The 21,155-nt window shown below is 41.1% G+C and overlaps 1 protein-coding gene across 1 annotated transcript in view; it reads left to right on the top strand.

The window, feature by feature from the left end:
- The window catches only part of SEPTIN7 (septin 7), a 203,186-nt gene extending 194,439 nt beyond the window's left edge, over window positions 1–8,747 (top strand). Inside the window, exons 11-14 of the mRNA XM_063123435.1 lie at window positions 1,013–1,033; window positions 4,784–4,919; window positions 6,582–6,721; window positions 7,741–8,747. Coding sequence (XP_062979505.1) covers window positions 1,013–1,033; window positions 4,784–4,919; window positions 6,582–6,721; window positions 7,741–7,780 — 337 coding nt within the window. The 3' untranslated portion in view covers window positions 7,781–8,747. The remainder of the gene's footprint in view (window positions 1–1,012; window positions 1,034–4,783; window positions 4,920–6,581; window positions 6,722–7,740) is intronic.
- The last annotated feature ends 12,408 nt before the right edge of the window (window positions 8,748–21,155 follow it).

Here is a 21,155-nt window from a genome sequence, read left to right as displayed (position 1 = left end):
TATTTATTCGATTGTGTAGGGGATAAAATAGCCTATTTCCAAAGTAACTTACTGTGCTTAGCTTATTAAGCCATCATAGCTTAAATTGATGTCTGAACCCTCCCACAGAGAGCTGCAGAGGTCAGGTCAGAGTTGTTGTAAGGCCTCCTGAGCGTATGGAATATGGTGAGATATGTTTTAAAATATGCACTTGTGCTGCTGGGCACTGTTCAGTGAGTGGTTAAATTATGTGCACTGATCAGCATTTGTTGGAACAGGCATTTGTAGTTGAAAATAGTATCTATGAAGGCACGCAGTGTAACAAATGGGGCCTAGTTTAGATGGCTTCTGACTTGTTCCATTTGTACCATTTCTTGTGCAAGTCCAAAATGTTCTCATTTTTTAGTTCAGAAACTCTCTGAGGAGTTCTAGGACTTTGAAGTCATTTATGAAATAGTTTGGTTTTATAAAGCTGGAAGAACATGAAAAATGCATGGGGGAAAAAACCCTAATAGTTGCCATGTTATCATCTGAACTTAATTATAGTGAGTATTTTTCCCCCAGAAAACCTTCTTGAGACCTCTGCTGGCCAGTTAAATGGAACTTCTGCAGTATCAGTTATTTCTGCAGTATCAGTTATTTGAATATGGACACTAGTAGCATAGGCTTAGAGACAGTTGTGAATTGGTGTTTGTTTTGAGAAGTTATTGTGAATGTCACTAAAATATTTAAATTCCCATTTAAAAAGCATGCATTACTCATTGCATATCAATACAGGTTAATTGTTCTTGAAGGCTTTGCGCAGCAGGTCTACATTAATTGTGTAGAGCACTTGACTAACAGAATATTGAAAACCAAAACTTAACTAGCTTTAACTAACGAGCTATCACTTTACAGTGGAAAGTTTGCTTCTAGGGAGCATACAAGCCAAAGTAGCTTCAAATCCATAATAAATTTGCTTTTTTAATTATTGCTTTTTTATTTTTGTGGTTTTATTTAAGCATGCTAAGCTTCTGTATTTTTTGTTTTTTAGATTTGTCACAGTTGAAGGCATGTAAGTGGTCATTTAAATTTTTCAAAAGACTTAAGACAAAAGGCTTAAAACAAATAAGGCTTTTAATGTTGAGTGTAAATTTTTAAACTTTATTTTCACCTCTTGCATTTGTTTTGCTTTTATGTTTTTATTCCAAAGCTTCCCTAACATAGTTAAATATTTTTAGTGACAACTACTGAGAGCACTTTTATTCACAAAGAGTATAGAAGGTCAGTTTGGCTGTTATCAGACGTGAAATCCATTGTTTTCAGTACTTAAAAGTACACTGTGTACAAAATGCTCAAGAACTTGTTAACTTGATTTCTTGTCTCTAAAGTAATAGGTGATTACTAGAGCATTTGAAAGCACTAGAATTATCAAGTAGTTACCTTGGTTGGTAAAAAAAAAGGGGGGGCATATATATAGACATCATATAAATGGCTTGCAGAGGCTCATCTTTCATTCTGTTCTGGTGTTGTGTTCCAGAGAGAGGAGTCAACCAGGTATGAATGTCAGCTGGGCATACACCCCCATTCCCCTCACCATGGAGAGGAAATATTTATGTGAATTAGGTGGTACTGCATTTTATTTAGAACGGTGGCCTAATCTACACCAGGATATTGCAGTATGAAAGCAGTATATAAAAGGCAGGAGCAACACCAAGCAGGATATCGCACTATAAAAGCGGTATATGGTATGTGTCAATGCGCCCCAACAGTTGTCAGTGGACTTCAATACTGCTACAATGCAGTAGTGTGACTCCTGCCTTTCATATGCCGCTTTCATAGTGAAATATGTGAACCGCCCAGAGAGCTTCGGCTATTGGGCGGTATAAAAATGTAATAAATAAAATAAAATAAATATCCTGCTTGGTGTAGATTAGGCCTAGCTCTCCCTGCCTGCCTTAAACTGCTTTCTGGGTCTGGAAGATACCACATTCAAGCATGATACAACCCAGCTCCTTTGTAACTTTCTTCTGCAGCATCTAAGAGCCAGAGACCCACACTAGGTTGAGAGTTTTCTCCGGAACGTAACACTCAAATAGGCCCTTCATGTCTATTGAACACCACTAGCTTTAGTAAATATTCCAGAAATATATATTCTTCTAAGTATTAGGTTCTGTAGTACTCATTCCTTTACTGTGAAAGGGAAGCCCTATTTTGAAAAAGAATCTGAGCAGTAGTGGTCTGCTCTCATAATTGAATTGGTGGGATTTTACATATTTACATGCACTTGAAACACTCTATATTCAATGTGTGGTTTAAAAAACACAACAGCATTCATTTAGAGAAATATAAGCATTCAAATTTACAATAAAATTCTGCATGTTGAAACACTTGCTGGGTTCTAATGATGGCAATAGGTTGCACTGACAATAGTGCATGGTAGGTGTTTCTTTATTAAAATGAAGATAACACAGTTTCATTGAAAATAAACTACGGTAGATACTGCCTCTCTCTCCTTGTGTACACAGTCTTTGCAATAGTTTTATTAGCTCTTTACTTACTGCCTTTAATCATTAGATAAAAGCGCAAAAAAAAATCAAATAAACTTGGGTTTGTCTTAACTACTCTTATTATAGCAGAAGCTTGGACATAATGATCTCACAGAGGCTGCTTCCAGGAAATGATTATTTTCTTCATGAAATGTTGTCCTGATTTCTTTACTCGCCTGTGCCTCCTGTTGAAACCTCTAAACTCAGTCTGTCATTGCTTCTTCCATCCTCTGTAAACTACTTTGAATTCATTTGCTGTTGTTTTTTAGCTCGCTTATGAAGATTCATTGTGCAATGATCCATGCTGGCCAAATGAAGAGCTTTACTTATTCCCAGTGGAGTGGCTTTTCTATGAGCCATTACAGAATTGTTCTACATCTCCTAGAAGACTGTCCCCATAAATGTCTTTTGGCAGAGGGTGGGGAATCTGTTTCTTACCAAGCAAGTTGCTAAAAGGAATTCCTAAGAAACTGATGCTTCCTACCAGCACATCCACTGCAACCAAGGGCACTGACTTAGTATGGTTGAGGAAATATAACAGGAATCTTTTGGCCACTGCCTAGGATGTTGTAAGTGATGAGGGATAAATTCCTCCCCACATGCCTGGGTATTTTTAGAATTATAGTTAATTGTTATCATAGTGCCCAAGGTTCTACTGTAATTACAGTTTTATATAATTTTTTAAAAAAGAAATGTCAGTATTTAACATAATTCTAGGTGATAGAGTGAATGTTGGATTTTATCTGATTGGTTGTTATTTCACTTACATTTTCTTTTTCATATTTTGTGTCACATGAATCTTCAGGCAAGTAATGATAAATGTGCACTCATATTATTATTAGGCACATTCCCTGTTTTCTCCTCCTCAGATAATATAGATGTGATCAGATTGTAGCATGTTCAGATTGTAACTTAGAGTACATTCTGGTATTTGAACCTGTGTGTGTTATGGATTCATTAGCTAAGGAAATTAAATACAAGTGACTGAATATAGTGAGCCAGTTAAATACCACAGCTCTGTCCATTTAACCATCCAATTGGCATTTTGGGGCAGGGTCCTAGAGGCCTGTGTGTACTTCTGCATACATGTGCACACATACAATTTGTGGATTCTCTTCCCCTTTCCCCTTCTAGCAGCAGCCTAATCCTAGTGCAGTTCCTGTACCATTGCAAGGAGTTGGTTGAAAACTCTTTGTAAATATTTTGTGGTGTAATTCATTTTCTTAGGAGCCTTTAGCCAAACAATTGGCCTGTTGGTTCAAATCAATGGGAAATTCATTTGCTCCCTTTGCCATCTCCCACTTCTTATTTGCCCTCATTGTGCACCTGTACGGTTTCCATGCCATAATGCATAATTCCACTGTAAGAGCCTAGGCATTGGACCTAACAATTCAGTGCCCACTTGGCTACCTGACCCACATTTCCCAGACTCTTGCTTACCCACATCCTTTCTGCCACTAGTACACAATCTTAATCCTTCTTTCCAATTTTGCCCAGTCCACCTATTTTCCTTCAGATCCTTTTTTCTCCGTCATGCCTTTCCTTTCCTTTCCTACTTTGTACCCTTCCTTTCATTCTCCTCTCCTCTGGTCTCTTGTTTTCCATATGTCACAAAACAAGTCCTTATCCTTGTCACTGCGGTATTTTGATCCTAGTCAAATTGACAGCATTCCATTCCCTCACAAAATCTGGACTGCAAATTGCTTTGTTCTCTTAGTTATGGACCATTCCAAGCCATTGCGTCAGCTGAATCTATTAATGTCTGAGACTTCAACACCACAAGCAAATTACAATACAGGTCTCAATAAAAATGTGTGGCTTGATAAAAATTGTAGTTGCAGAAATCTAGCTATCTAGTCCCAAACCACTCTCATTGAGAGAAAATGCTCTATATAACATTTTTGATTGGTTGTCTCATGATAAATTATTGTCCAAGATTGATGCAGCAGACACATCTGTGGTATTAAAAGCTCACTACCTCCCCAATTCACAATGTGCCTTCCTTGGAAAGTGTATCACTGCAAGTGAAATACAGAACCCTACCACATGGTTTCAGCCTCTTTGTAAAAAAGATGTTTTTATTAGTTTCCAATGTACAAGACAATGAGGAAGCATTTGATCACCAACTTTAATTAATTAGGCACGTGTTACCTGTGGGCTACTTCACTGACAGACTGTTGCTTGCTTCCTTTTGGTGTACGTCTGTTGACTTCTAACCGATAACGTATTTGCAAAAGAAAATTGAATAACCAACCATCTGCTTTGGTTTATGGCAGGAGCCCTCTGGCACAAATGGAAGAAGAACGAAGGGAGCATGTGGCAAAGATGAAGAAAATGGAGATGGAAATGGAGCAAGTCTTTGAAATGAAGGTCAAAGAAAAAGTTCAGAAACTGAAGGACTCTGAAGCTGAGGTACGTATTCCTATGATAGAGGGCTTATACTGTATACTGTATTCCTATGATAGAGGGCTTATACTGAAGCTGAGGTACGTATTCCTATGATAGAGGGCTTATACGTATTCCTATGATAGAGGGCTTATACTGTATCCACCATCTGGATAAAGCAAATATTATAAATGCTTGTACTACAGAAGAGTATTCACATGCTACTCAATAGATAAAGCTTTAAATGGATTCTCAGAGGTATCAAGTTCATTTGAGTATATATGTGGGTGATTAGTACGCCCCTATTCTGTTGTACTCATTGACTGTAGGCACAGATCATTCCCAGTGACTTTTCGTGTTGTGGGTTTTTTGGTCATAATTTTAACCTTAAAGTAAATACTTCATCCAAAAATGCTCATGTATAGTCTTTTGTTCTTTCTGGTAGCTCTCGTATAGTTTGTTCATTAAGAAAGCTTTTGTAGAGATGATTTTATACTGCTTATAGCAGCACACTGATTTTCTTAAAATTATCGAAGATATAATGCAGTACTCTTCTATCAAACTGCTAAAACTGATAAAATTAGACTGGGGACATGTCTACACCTTAAGAATATGGAGGGAGGGGAGAGGATTGCGGACTTACCTACTTCCGCGATCCTCCCCCAGCATCTTAACGGCCATGTGTCGTCCTGGAAGTAAGGGGAGATGTTGCGGCCACCTTTTTTGGGGGGGGGTAAACAAGGGAGAAAGAGCGCAATTGCACTCCTCCGCAACAGTGAGTAAAAACAAACTCCGCCCCCACCCGGCACGGACTGCCTCACTGCTCGCAGGGAGGAAGGAACAACCTGGGAGCAGCAGCCACATGGCCCACGCTCCTTGGGATGGTCCCGGGATCACGGAAAAATCAGGTTTTCCATTTTTCCCGATAGCTCAGAGAAAGTCCTTGGTCATCCCGGGTTGCCCCTGGGATCCCCTGTGCATCATTTGGATGCACAGGGACAATCCAGGGATGACCCCGCGATATAGGCATGGTGTAGACATGCCCTGGGTTCATTAGTATCTTACTTATTACCTTGATTGTTACAGTCCAACCTATCCCAATGGTTCAACACATGTATACCAATTGTACATAAACATGAGGCACTAATGAATGCAAATAGCATTTTTTCCTAGCCAGTTCAACAGACATTATTTTTTTTACAAAATAATATCTATGTTTTAGGAAGGCTCTTAACCCTGTTGGATAGATAGTGAAAGCATCAAATAGGCAAAGCCTGGTTCAAAGATCAAACTCGACGATGAAGAGGAAACACTGAGAATAAGGTGGTGCCTCATGCAAGATCTAAACATCATAGAAGTTAACATGGAAAGGAAATACTCAGTAAATTGTATTTATCCAGACGTATGTTAGCTGCATAGCTCCAGTTGAAATGAATGTAAAAAGTCATGACTAGACTAAAGTGCAACTAATTGCCTGTCCAATCCAACATGTGAACTTAATATTGTTGGTATTTTAAAAAATAGAAATGTCTTTTTATCAGGCCTCATCAGATGCAAGAGTAAGCAGGTAGAAAGTCTATGTAGAGTATGTAGGAAATATAGTAATGACTTTTGAATAAATTCCTGGAAAACTGTGCATGCTTCAGCACAGATGATTAGTTCACCATGTTTTGCATTCTTATTAATTAGCTCCAGCGGCGTCATGAGCAAATGAAAAAGAACTTGGAAGCCCAACACAAAGAATTGGAAGAGAAGCGCCGCCAGTTTGAAGATGAAAAGGCAAACTGGGAAGCTCAGCAACGGATTTTGGAACAACAGAATTCTTCAAGGTAATTAGCTTACTGCAGTTCTTTCTGACAGTGTTGTAACTGTGGACCCTACAGATCTAGGCCCTCACATAGAATGATGCCCTGTCCCCATATGTATATGCAAGGGCAGCACATCCAAATTGTGGCATAGAATATTGCATAGTCACTTCCTGGATTCACCTGTGCAGTTTTTGCATGCATTATTTTGTACACATTTAGCATGCACTTTTATCAGCATTCTAAACGAAGTGTCTGTGGAAGTTAGGAACTAGGTACCTATCTGAGCTTGAGTTACGAACCCTCTACTTCTTCATTAGCAGAATATCTGGCTATTTTATGTCTTAAGACCTTCTCAGTATAAAACTTTGGGCAATAATACACACTTAGATAAGGACATTTGATGTTACTGGAAGTCTTAATTCTAGACCTTAAAATACCAGACCTTAGCAATGCTTAGGACATGAAGGCGTAGCAAAAAACCCTTCATATTCTCTTGAATGTCTGAAAACTGAACTGTAATTACTGAATATATGGGCATCTCTTTGCCTATTTGGATAAAATGGTGCATCATGGGCGGTGATGGCCTTGCCATGACAAATGAACTCTTTTCTGTATTCTCTTTGCCTGAAAAATGCTTTGCAGCTAACTATACTTTGCAGCTGAATTTTCTCACATTTGGATTTGAGAGTTGGAAGAGGAGTCTCCTTAACTGTTTGTCTGTATCTCTTGTCCCAAACCTACAGCGCAGTCCAATGCATGCTTACTTGGAAAAGGAGCATGTTTAGTCAACTGGCTCAATGGGCCTAGTAAGTGGGTGTATTGAATTGCAACCCAAGACAGAGTATATGATGATCTGAAAGAAAAATACTAAAAATCCATTAACGTAATATCTTTATTAGGCCAAATTAAAGAACACAAAATACCGTGTAAGCCTGTAAAAGAGTGTGATAGATTACAGCATTGTGCTGTGCCTAAACACCTGAAGATCACATCTAAATATAGCAGAATGATTCTTGTTTATGGTTGTTGTTGTTTTACAGAACTTTGGAAAAGAACAAGAAGAAAGGGAAGATATTTTAAATATACTTATGACCACCAGTTATGTATTAGTTGCCAATATTCCAGCCTGGACATCCGTGTGTGTTGGATCTGTTTGACCAATCTTGCACCAGTTGTATCCATATCTATGGATTTAACAGCATGACAAATTTTTTTGTTAATTTTGATGGCACTTGAGATGCCTTGAATTGTTTAGGGTGTTGTATACTTAGGAAAACAAAACAGCTCTAAGTACCCTTTTTTTAAAACAAAAGTCATTTTAATGCTAAAGAACATTTACTGTTGTACAATCATGTTCTGGTGGTTTGATTTGTTTACAGGATATTCCAATACTCGAGGACTTGGGAAGGTTTTCCATAAGGATACATTGCCATAATATAATATGAACTATACTTCTATTATAAAAAAAATTCCATTCAGTGCAGCATATATAATAATGTAATTTAGTCTAACACAGTTGACCCTATTTTTGACACTTCCATTGTTTAAAAATACATATGGAAAGACAAACTTATAGGCTTATGGGGCACCTAAAAGCTTTTTTATAACAACCCTTTTTCGTTTTGTTTTGGATTCTTTAAATATATGCTATTCTCATTTAGTAACTACTTTAGCCAGAAAAAATTCATTACTGCTTCATTTTTGTAATAACATATAATTTAGATATTTTTCCATATATTGGCTCTGCTAAATAGAATGTAGTTTCTTTCATACGGTAGGAACCAGTGAATAAAACTTTCCCTTTAACTCCCTTTTTACATTTTATGGTAAGTAGCAGGAAAATGCATTTATAGGTCATTTCTAGGAATAAATGTGGAGTTAACTACCAACCTGTTTCTACCTGTGTGCAGTCCGTCTTCTAGAAATGAGAATCATGGCCTCTTGAGAAAAGTCACCATTTTGCATTTAGCTGTATTCATATACTGCATTTCTGTATTTTTGTTTGTATTGTAAAAAGTCACATAATAAACTGTTGTGATGTAACATACTCAAGTCTGGATTCTCTTATCCTTGGATAAAACTATTTGTTGCATTTCTTTGTTTTTATAGCTTTTAATTTAAAAATTGATAACTTTTTGTAATTGTTCAATCCCCTAAGCTAAACTTTATGTCTCTAAAGCATGGGTTTGTTCAGAAGGTTATCGAACATTTAACAAAGTGGGACTTTGCACAACTATGAATCAGTATAGTCTTACAACTATTTAGTGTCTCAATTTGATGCCCACTAATAGCAAAGTGTTTTGCTTGACATTTAAGCAATTGGAGGGGGCAGTGAGGAAATGCAGGCATCTGTATTTTTTTTAATGCCACATCAGTTTCATACACATTGTCCAATGTAGCATGACATCCATTGCAACTTCATAAGTGAACCAAGCCAAAATTATTGATGGAGCAAGGAATACATTTGTCCTTAAAAATTACTTCAGTTGAAACTATTGGGATGAACCAGTACTTTACAGAAGCAACAAATCAAAAGGGATTGTTCTTAAAATAGTTCTTATAAAGACGAAGGTTTATATCTTAGCTCTGAAAGTTGTTAATAATTGGTATCTTGAAAGTTACATTCTTAAATAGAAAAGGCTTATAGTAAAATAATGACACATTTTCAGCTATTTTTTACAAATTATTTTGTCTACTATTAATGTTAACATTGCATTAATCTAAGTTCTTCGTGGGCTCTGTGCTTCACACATGGGCTCTGCACCTGCGTAGACCATCTTCAGGAAACTTCCATAGCTAGAGGCATTTTAGGCGGGAACCCCTCCCCCACCGCCAACAGCGCATCCTCCAATGGTTCCCGCCTTCCCCTCAGTCTCTTTTGACCGCCATTGTGGTAGCATCGTGAGGGAAGCTTCTAGCAAAAAATATTAAAGTTTTGAGGACACATTTTTTATTATTTCTTTTTCCTCTAGTTTTATTCTTTCTTTCTTGGCATCTTTTTGTTGAATTGTTAACTGTTTTTACAGTTTGCGTTTCTTTGTATTTCTTTTGCGAAGGGCGTATGGCCCTCTGGGCGCCATTTAGAAAATGTTTGCGCTGTGGCAGTAAGTTACCACCATATGATAGCCACAGTTTGTGTTTGCTTTGTCTGGGAGAAGGACACGTAGTCCAGACTTGTCCACATTGTCAGGCCTTTTCTAAGTAAACGAGGCACCGCTCGGACAGATTAAAAGCCATTTTGTGTGAATGCACAGATGACCACTCGAAGAACTACGGTTACAGGTAAGCAACCTGTAACCAGTTGTTAAATCTCAATCTGTTGCAGTATTCTTCCCATACATACTTTGATTTAAGTCAGGGGTGCCCCCCCTCAGACCTTCTGAAATTCCCTACCCCTGATTTAAGTGAATCCATTTGTACTTTCCTGTTGAATGGAAATGCTAAGCGATTGATGAAATTATAGCTTCTTAGACACCACCCAATAAACAATACCCCCAAAGCATTTCAAACTACGAATGTACCTAAAAATATAGCAGACACATCTCCTGTTGGCAACCATGCAGCCTTGAAATCTAAATGGCTATGACTTTCATTTTTTAGAAGTTAAAATGTCTTTCCGGTTGTATTACTGTTTTGGGGTGTGCTTGATTTGCAAATCCCAGGATAATTTGAATTGCAAAATGTTATGTGTATGCCAGCTAGTGATTGAAGCTTCCTGCAATTAATAATGCAAAGTACTTGGGTGAGCTGCTTAAGTTTGCTACCGTACTTATTTTTTTTAAGTGGAATGAACTATTACACCAATAATTACTTTCTGAGATGCTCAATTATAGAATACTTTTCTGGTAGAAAACTCCCAGTCTTTGGTACAAGTAAACTACATTTGTGTTTAATTATTGCTTCAATGGCTAATACGTATTTAGAACTAGAGAGTGAAAACAAAACAAAAAACATGTTAAGACCCAAGTTTCCAAACAATACAGAAAAAACAACTGCCCAGAGTGCAAGTTTAATACCGCAGATTTTCTCCCCGCCCCTTTTAAAAATATATATAAGGCCATTGTCTTAACGGTTAAATATTTTAGAATAATATAATTTGGCATACTGCAGTTGGTGGGGAGGGGAGCATGTAGATCATCATTGGAGATCAGCTAACTCCTTAAAATGTTCACCTGCTTGCTAATTTTTAGTTTTGTATCTCAGGGCTTGAATGGTGAGTTGGAGAACTTGCTTACCTGGAAGGAATTGTTCCTTATCCGAGATGCAGTTTACAGGAAAAGACCTTAGCTGCATATCTGACTCAATTACTCATCTGGGATAACAAACAATTGCTCCCTGACAGCTCTGGTGATTTTTTGGGTGTGGGGGGTACAGCTCGTGATTTTCATTGTTGGGGGGAGCATAGACCCCCAGGCCCTCTGACATTGCCTACCCTTGTTGTAAACTCTAGAAGAGGAGCAAAAGAGAAGGGGTATAGATTGAAAACTAATTGCCGATGAGTAGCACACCCCATCCCACTCCTTATTGGGAGATAGTAGATAATAATTTACCTTGGTCTACTGTGATAAATAAAGGTTATCTTCAGGCAGGCGAAATCCAGAATGCTCCTGTAAATTCGAAGATTAGATATTCCTTTATTAGGCCAACCAAAAGACCACAAAAGTGCATGTCCTCCAAATCTCATCAGGCAAGATGTTACAAAAAGCAGGATTTTGAGATATGGAGATCTTGATATATATTACATTGATAGGGATTTGGGTTGGGTTTTTTTTTTTTCTTATGGTCAACACAGATACCTTCGTTTCAAGCCATCAACGTGCTACAAATTACTAACATGGGTATGTATTAACAGATTCTAATAAAATTATTTTACTTATATGTAGACAATATAGAATAGACTACCACTTTGGGTTGAATATGGAGAGTTACATTTTTTTAATGTTCTACTTTATATATAATAATCCCTGCAAGTAGAAAACAACAGGGAAAGGACTAGGCTAAACTCTTCCTTGCATGGGGTTTCTGATCTGGGAGAGCATTCAAAAATGGCATTCATCACTTGCAGTTTTAAGTGGTACATTCAACAATAATAATAATAATGCCAGTTCAGGATTGTGCCACCTCATTCTACTTCTGTCCTCAATAAGTTCATGGCTTTTTTCTCACCACGTGTTGTTGTTGGGTTTTGATAGTCAGTTTGTTGTTCTAGGTTCACACGTGGTTGCGGAAATATGTGGGTCAAAAACATCCTGTTTCCATAAGAGCGCCTGAACTGCTGCATAATGAGCACTCTAAAAGAAATTGGATACACAAAGAATAAAGGTGCTTCCAGACAGAGGATGCCTAGCATTGTGCAGCTCTTCCAACTTTTCCTGCTCGACAGATTGTTTGGTAAGAGAAAAGACTGAAGAAGAAATTACCAGATGGTTACAAATTCCGTGTATAAACATCTGGGATTGACGCAGGGTGATTTCACAATAAAAGCATCACCTGGAAGCACCCAATCTAAAATGTAGCTAAATAATAATAAACATTTTTTCAGAAATTCTTTTTTCCCCCATGGGAGGATAACTAGTTCTGAAAAGTTAGTTTAAAACTAGAGCTGTGCACGGTCCCCGATTCGCCTCAGAGGCCATTTCAGAGCCACTGAAACAGCCCCAATTTGACTTGGGGGGCTTTGGGGGTTGCCCGCCTTGCCTCGGTGCCAAAGCTGAGGCAAGATTCGGGGTCCCCGAGGCGACAGCCTTGCAAGTCCCTGGATGCCGGCTGCACAGCCGGCACCCAAGAAAGCCGGTAGCAAGGCTGGCCATGAGTCCATTGGACACACCTCCCTCTGCCCGCTCACCTGCTGCCACATCGCTGCCACCACATTGCTGCCGCCATTGCTGCTGCCGCCACCATATCACTGCTGCCCACCGCATCGCCACCACCAGGAAATGTGCCTGACAACCAAGCCGTGATTTCAAGATATCGCAGGGCCCCTGTTTAGTACCCCTATGGCCACCGTTTCTTGAAATGGTGGTCTGGTTCTCAGGAGTGCCGCGTTTCCTGGTTGCATCGGGCAGTGATGGTGTTGGCAATGCAGCGGCAGCAATGCGCAGTAGGTGAATAGGGAGAGGGTGGTGAGTCCAATGGATTCATGGCTGGCCTTGTGCAGGTTTTACCAGGACAGCGGAAGGGAAGGCCCAGAGCCGCTCCGAAGTGGCCCGAGGCACCCTGAAGCTTCGGTACCGATCTGCTTCAGCTTCGGGGTGCCTCGGGTCGACTCGGAACCAAGGTGAGGTGGGCCAAATCAGTCCGCCTCACCTCAGTTTCGGGATTCAGCCTGAGGCGGTGCACAGCCCTATTTAAAACGCCTTAAATAATTAAATATAAACAAAATCAGTGTCTAGAGAATGCTTTTTAATTTCTTTTAAACTTTGCTTACCTTGCTGTTCTTTATAAAAAATAAAAGAGGTTGATACTGAGCAACTAGAAACTGAAAACTGAGTCAGTCATTGTTTTTTAAAATAGACAATATTTCCATGGCCAGAGTATCATATGGATTGTGGGTAGTACTTTAAGTTTTCCCACTTTTTGTGCAATTCGCTGAAGGATAGCTTCTCTCTTCAGCACTGAAGGCACTCAAGAGCTGACTTGCGGCTGCTACTGACCGCCTACTTCTGGGGAACCTGTCTGAAGTTGACCACTATCAGGTTCAGTCACTAATGAGACTTTACTAAAATGGCCTGTGCCGTTGGCCTTCAAAGGCAAAATCGTTGGATCCCACTTACAGGCAGTAGGCATTTCGGTTACATCCAGAGGTGCGCGTCTGGGTGTTTGTGTACACGTGTGACAATTTACTCCTGCATTTGTAGCTCCTTTGTTCCTCTGAATCCAGTCTTGTGGGAGGTCAGGGAGTTTCTTCCTGAAGTGGGGGACCATCACATTAGGGGTGGACAATTTTGTCAAATTTCAGTTCTCAAATTCAGATCATCCTGAAGTTTAAGCATTTTTTTTAAGTTCACATGAAAATTCATAAGGTTTTTGTGCATATTTCTCCTAATACTTGCCTGTTGGCTAATAGGCATTTTTGCAGCAATTTTCTTAATATAATGCATTTATAATGTTATTTCCCCTAATATATAATTTTCTTGTTTGGATACCTCCATTGCAAAATTTATAGAAGTGTGAATTTCAGGAGATAGCTGAGTTTCAGTTCACATAGTGCTTTGGAAATACAAAATTAGGTAAACCTGCATTAAAATACAAACTGGACAAGTTTCTCCTCCATCCCTTGGTCACACAGGTATTTCTTTCGTTTGCACTGGGAAATGAAAGAGGCAGGGCAACATTGCAAGACTTTGAACAGAAGGTGGCAGCGTTCTCTGCATCTTGGGGTTGAGTCTGTGAGGGAAAATATAGCTTTTATCTTTCAGAAACCTATGTTCAATTGAGCAAATAACTGCGTAAACCACTTGTGCTCTTTACAGAAGTGCCCAAACTGCATTCTATTACCTGTGTCCTAAACCTGCAGAAACAAAATTAAAAACAGCTCATAATTTTTTTAAAATCTTTTTTAATCTTGCAAGTGGAGGGAAAGGGAGCAATTTTATAAGTTTAGGCCAAACTGCTTTCATTTACTATCTTTCCACTGCCGCCACTTTTTTTTTGCACTTCGGGGAATAAATTTGTGTTAGTAATGAATCCCTGGCTTTGAGGCACAATAGACAGCTTCAGAAAAGCAGCCTTCGTAGCCTACTAATCTCCATGCTGTCCTGAAGTTCTGGCTGCCAGCTCATTGCTGCTGTTTATTTATTTTATTAAAGGATTAATATTGCTGCCTTTTCAGGGCAAGGCTTCCCAAGCCAGCTCACATCAAAATACAACGTAAAAATATTACAAAATTAATCACATGTCTAGTTCTTTTCCCCTTCCCCCCCCCTCACCGGCCCACCCCACTTTTACACCTCATATGTCAAGGCATCACGTAGAGTAGATTTTGGCATGGTTCTGTTAGTCTAGACCGAGAGAAACACCCAGCAGCAACAATAAAATGCTTTGACTGTGAACCTGATTCTGTGCATCAAACATGGGTAAGAATCCAACCCAGAGAGTGTGTATGTATGTATACTTATCTGAAATTATACTGCAGGGCCTGGCTTCTAGGCAGGCTTGATTCCTGGTGCTTGAAATTAACCACTGAACCAAAGCATGATTGTAATACCAAAGATGCCATTTATTGTGGCAAACCTTCGCCTGCACTTACTCTCTCGCTGTGGGGAGCGTGCTTGCCATTTCTATTTAGCCGAGAAGAAAGGACATTTGATTCTTCCTGTTCTATCTCCCACTACTCTGAATTCCTCCGACTTGTTTAGTTCAGGGCCCTAACCTTGGCCATTGGATTCCTCCCAGCTGCCAATGAGGCGATTCCACGGCAGCCAATGACAGGGCAGGCAGGGATAGAGACTACAGTGCCCCTCAGGAGAGTGAGACCATTTGGCACAAAGCTGATGTGACTCCCAGAGTTCCTATTATGGCCAGGTTGGCAGCATCTGCGTCTGTGTCAGTGCCACTGGATGGGGGGGGGGGGAGAGAGGGGCATGTGTGGATATAGAACAAAGGTGCTCTTAGCAACACCATGGTTTTAAAAGAAAGAAGAAACCTTAGTAAGCCTTTGTGGTGAAATCAATTCTTCCATTTCTGAAAGCCCACTGAGTTTATTTTCATAGCACAGTTTGTTTATTCTTTCAAAAATCCTGAGGGGAGGGTGTGGTTGTGAACTTTCAGTATTACCTTTTTCCAGGGTTGGAACTGAGTGGATATGGTCAGGTATGAAGTATCAGCATGAATACCAGCTTAAGGGATTTTTCAATGGCGGCATCCCATTTTTGGAATTCCCTTCCCCGGGTGATTTGCCTGGCACCATCTTTGTGTGAAACCTTTTTCTGTGTGTGTGTGTTCTGTACTGGGATTTTAAAACCAGCTGTTCTGTAGATCGTGGTTGTGTATTATTGTGCTCAATTATTGGAAGCTGCTATGGAGGTTTGCCTGGAAAGCATCCAATAAATAACCTAAGTAAATAAGCTTTATATTGATGGGTTGTATTCAGAGCTGGCCTGAGACATTTGCTGTCTGAGGCAAAGGGCAAGATGGCACCCACCTCGCTATTCCATGTATAGAAGCCAGTTGGATTGGCAGTTGAAACTTACTTCCACACTTGCAATGGGATAGTGTCCCCTACAATAATTGAGGCAGCAGACTAGTTTAAGGCAGCTGGAATAGGCTGTGCAGTATACACAGCTCTGTCCTCCAACAGAGGGGCTCATCTGGAGAAATCCAAGGAGAAAGCTAGAAGGTTGCCACTGCTACCTCTGAGCATCTGCCATCCCTGAGTACCTGCCGCCTGAAGTGACGGCCTCACTCTGCTCATGGTAGAGGCCAACCCTGGTTTTATTCATGTAGAATCTTCGTAACCTGCTTTCCCATTTTTCAAAAACCCATGAAGTGGCTTCCTATTACAGTAGACAATATAAAGCTTACCCATTTCAATTCCCAGTAAATAATCAAGAATAACAGCAGCATCAAACAACGTTACTGGGAAGCCACATACCGGTAGCATGGATTAGGAAGATGGCCCATTATTAAAAATACAGGCAAATAAAAGCTGTTGCCTGAAACAAACTTGGTGTCAGGCCAACATCCCTGGGGAGACAGTCCACAACTGGAACCCCATCATAGAAAAGAACCTCTCCCCTAGCTCAGTGGTAGAGACCCCGCTTTGCATGCAGAAGGTCTCACGTTCAGTCTTTGGCCTCTCCTGATAGGGCTGGGAAAATCTCCTGCCTGAAACCCAGGGGAGCTGCTGCCAAGTCAGTGTTGACAATACTGGGTTAGATGGACTAAGGGTCTGACCCAGTGTCAGTCTGTTTCCTAGATTCCACCCAACCTCTGAAGGCCAGGCACCTGAACATCTTAAAAATTGGGTAGGTTCACATAAGAGAAGTGGTCCTTCAGACGTCCTGGTCCCAAGCCATTTCTAGTTTCAGAGAAAAGTATGGACTGTATTCTCCCCATGCTGCCAAGGGAGGCGAGGGGTGTATTTAATTTCTGGAATAAGAGGTGCCAAGCCTTAGTCCTTTTCAATCTGAAGGGTTCAAGGAGAGGCTATTTTTTCCTGGGAGGAGGGAAAGCCATTCACTCTGTATGTGCTCCGAGGTGTCCTTTACTGCCTAGGACTGTAGCTTAGTGGGTAGAGCACATGTTCTGTGTGCAAAAGGCCCCAGGTTCAGTCCCTGGCATAACCACACATGGCTGGGAAAAGCTCCTGCAAGAAATCCTGGAAAACCATGGCCTAATGTTGCGTGTAATGGACCAACGATCTCATTGTTTCTTCCTTTCAAAAAGAAGGAGAGGGGCGTGATCAAAGAGAGCAGTTAAAGGGAGGAAGAGCTACAAGACCCATTATGCCTGCAAAAGGTGTGCTTTTTTTCCTTCATTTGAGTTGACTGAACAACGGTGAGGTGTCTTGCGTGGTTATTGAACTGATAGCATAGCCATTGGTTTAGATTTATTCTGTTGAAGGAAACACTGATCAAGAAGCAAAGGAATGGACCAGCAATTTCCAATGTGGTGTCCTCCAGGAGTGTTAGACTACAACTCCCATCATCCCCAGCCAGCATGGGCATTGCTGGAGGACACCAGTTTGGGGAAGGCTGGAACGGACTATCCTCAGGGAAGTCTTTGATGATGACCTGGAAAAGACTTTAGTTACAGCTAGGTAGATAATATTCTCCAGTTAATTGAGTAACACATCCCCACCTTACAGTGTGCATTTACATTCTGGAATGGTTGGATTGGGTGACAATCACCTCAGCTGTGGTAACCCAAGAGGGCAAATGCTCACCTAAGAATGGGAAGAGAAGCAGGGGCTTTCTCATAAGGAAGATGGAGCTGAGAAACCAGGGAATTTGAAACCAAAACATTGTTATGCAAGAATGTGTTTGCATGTTGTCATGGAATGTTGCGGACAGAAATAGCTGAAGAGAGCTCCTCTGTGCGTGTAAATCAGCCTTATTACAGGAAGGACTAATAAGTTAGGAAATAGCACCCTTCCCATTTAATTTTAGAAGCACCCATGGCCTTGTTGTGGAGAAATCTGCCTTCTACTTTTCCTGTTGACTACTGTTAAAAAGGTTAAGTTTTAAGTCAAAGGCACTCCATCCTGCAGCCAAAGTCAGGACACTCACTGGATGTCATGTGGCATAATAATTTTGGGGTCTAAACTGAGATACCTTTGTCCTATGTCTCTTCCAGAAATGTTGCAATGTTCAAACGGTTCTTTCTGCATAAAAAGGCTGGGGAGTAATATATATATATATGTATCCATACACACACAGTAGTGGGGGGAAACAAGAAACCCCAAGTACTTTGGGTGCGTAGTGGGGGGGGGGAATAAGCCCTTACCTCTTCTCCATGACAATTCCTCCACAGATATTTAAAACTCAAATTTCTCATGGAGGGTAGAGTGGCGTGATCATCCTCCATGAAGGCAAATCTGGGAAAGGAACTTGGGTTTCCTCAACAATTGGGAAGAAATTCCCCACCTATGCAGAAAAGTTTGCTTAGTAACCAATTTTCATTCACCTTTATGGGGATCCGTTACTCCTGAATCTACCTGCAAGAAGAGATTTGCTAAACTTCTCTGTCAATGCACACACACACACACACCCAAATATCCTGTCCCTTTGTAAATCCCCTTACATGTTGTTGTTTCTATTAGTAAAATTAAATAACTCAAGACAACAAACAAAGCAAAAGACAACGATACAGACATTATTTGTTTTCTATCCCGCTTTTCTGGCCAAAAAAAATTTACCCATCCATTAATTAAAAGACAAAAGGTTCTAATTTTGGTGTTTAAAGGCTTGTGATGACTTACTCAGCAGCAGATTTCAAACTGGGGTGGGCCTTCCGTACGCCTTTAATCTTGCATAAATTGGCCTTTATGGTTGCCATTTAAGCAAGGTGGAAGAAACTCAATTTCTGGAGCCTCCATTGTGCCCAACAATGGAGGCTCCGTACCAGGGTGGATGGCTACCGGGTGCTTGTCAGGCTGTGGCTGGGACACTCAAAGAGCAGGCCCATGAACACGCTGTGGCCCAGGAAACTGGGTCCAGGGCAACAGATGCGGGGCGGGGGCAGTGTCCATCGGACTCCTGGACCCAGTCAGGTGCCCACAACAGGGTCTCCATCCCAGCTATAGTCTTTTGGAGGCAATCTACATGGGGCTGACCACTCAAGATCTAGCAAAATCATTTGGGGCGATGGCTGTGGACAATAGTGCCAGTGCTCACCAGTCCCTATAGCAGTCTTCCCCAAACTGGTCCCCTCTGGACTGCAACTTCCATCATCTCCAGCCACATTTTCAGGCCACCCAGGATGAGGACTGTGTTGCCTTCCAGGTATTGTTGGACTGTTGGCCAGTGACTAGGGATGATGGGAATTGCAGTCCAACAACACTTAGAGGCCACCAGGTTCCCCACCGCTACTACCATATTTCTTCAATTCTAAGACACACTTTTTCTCCCATATAAACATCTCTAAAAAAGGGGTGCGTCTTAGAATCACGGGTGCGATTATTATTCTTAGAATCAAAGCTTTTTTTCTGTTGGTGGTACTGAAATTAGTGTGCGTCTTACAATCGATGGCATCTTACAATCGAAGAAATACGGTAAATTCCCACCCTAACCACAGTAACTAGTACTTCTTTTAAAAGGCTCAGTTCAGTGGAGGCTGGTGGCTTTGAAGTCAGTAGGGTGGTGAATCCTCTCCGGGGTTGAGTCAGAACTCTAAAGGAGCTATCCAAGGTGCAGAAGCACCTTGGATCGCACCTTTAGAGTTCTGACTGAAGCCTGGAGCGGATACACCACCCCACTGACTTCAGAGCCACCAGCCTCCAGTGGCTCTGGTACTACGGTGGCTGCAATGATCGCTGGGGCATGGACCTTAAACCTGACTTGAAAAGGGTCCTTAGACTTCACCTTTGTTCAGCTGATGAAACACAACATCAAACAACCTCATTTTGGCTGACCCACCAGCCCAGCACATTGACTGCAAGTGCACCTGGACTCAGCAGCGGCTAATCCTCTGTCTCATGCAGAGTCAGCCTAAGGCTTCGTTAAGCAGACCCACAGTCTTGTCTCCATGGAGAGAGTATAAAGGAACAGCCGTGGCAGGGCAAAGTTTTACAAAATGTCTCCAGTCTTCCCTTTTCCGGGGACATTTTTTTTCTTTCTTTGACATCTCTGAATCTCACCAGCAAACTGGCCAGACTTGCCATTCCGAGAACACTGTTGTTTTGTAACCCTTTTTTTGGCAAAGAAAAGGAAGCTTTTGTGCAGGCTGAACTTTGTGCCTGTTTAGTAATTTGTAGCCGTCTCTCTCTATGGGGTCATTCGTCCGAAGCTGTCCAAGCAAAGATCTGCAGCAGAGCAGACCCGTTGGATTTCCCTTTTGGTTCTTTACTCCAGTATGGAATGACTACATTTGATGTTAATGGTCTCATTTTACTCTATGGCTGTGTTTGGCAACACCATAGTCAATAGTGGGTTAATAGTCAACTCCAGGGTTGATTATTAATGGGGTACTCCACACACAACAACTTCCTACACAACTGTGGAGTGGTTGGGGCTGTCGTTGAGTGGACTAAAAGTCAACCCGGCATTTGACCAACTCAGCCCCCGCCCCTCTCCCCACCCTCCCTCAGTCCTCCCAGTGCTATCCCAGCAGCCTCTGTGAGTTGTGCCAGCTGTAGCAGAGCAGCTGATGCAGTTTCAACCACTCTTGCCTGGGGACTCTGTAGCCAGCCCAGATAGTCAACTCAACCCTGCAAAATAGTCCACTGAGCCCGACAGACAACACACTAACCAACACTTGTGCAAATAGTCAACTCTGCAGAGCGTTGGTTATCTCCATTGGTTATTTTGAGGAAACAGTCAACCGTGGGGTGGTTTTTGCCTGACACATAACACAATAACCAACCATTGACTATTTAACCAACGGTTGACTACTTAAACCATCATTTACTATTGTGTTGTCTGAACACACCTTATGTGTTTTACAAGTCAATGAACCTGGCATTGGTTGAATCCCTTCTTTACATCTTACCAGAATCCTTAACAGGACTGCCTGCATTGAGAGCTAGTGTGGTATAGTGGTTAGAGTGTTGGACTGGGACTCCAGAGATTCAGGTTCTTGTCCCCACTCAGCCATGAAGTTTGTTGGGTGACTTTGGGCCAGTCACTGACTCTCAGCCTAATCTACCTCACAGGGTTATTGTGAGGATAAAATGACCCTCTCTAACCCAGACTTCCTCAACCTGATGCCCTCAAAATATTTTGGACAACTCCCAGTATCCCTTACCATTGACCATGCTGACTGGGGCTGATGGGAGTTGGTCTAAAACATCTGGGGG

Source organism: Elgaria multicarinata, chromosome 1, assembly GCF_023053635.1.
Source record: "Elgaria multicarinata webbii isolate HBS135686 ecotype San Diego chromosome 1, rElgMul1.1.pri, whole genome shotgun sequence".
NCBI classification, from domain to species: domain Eukaryota; kingdom Metazoa; phylum Chordata; class Lepidosauria; order Squamata; family Anguidae; genus Elgaria; species Elgaria multicarinata.
This window is presented reverse-complemented; position numbering and strand designations above follow the sequence as displayed.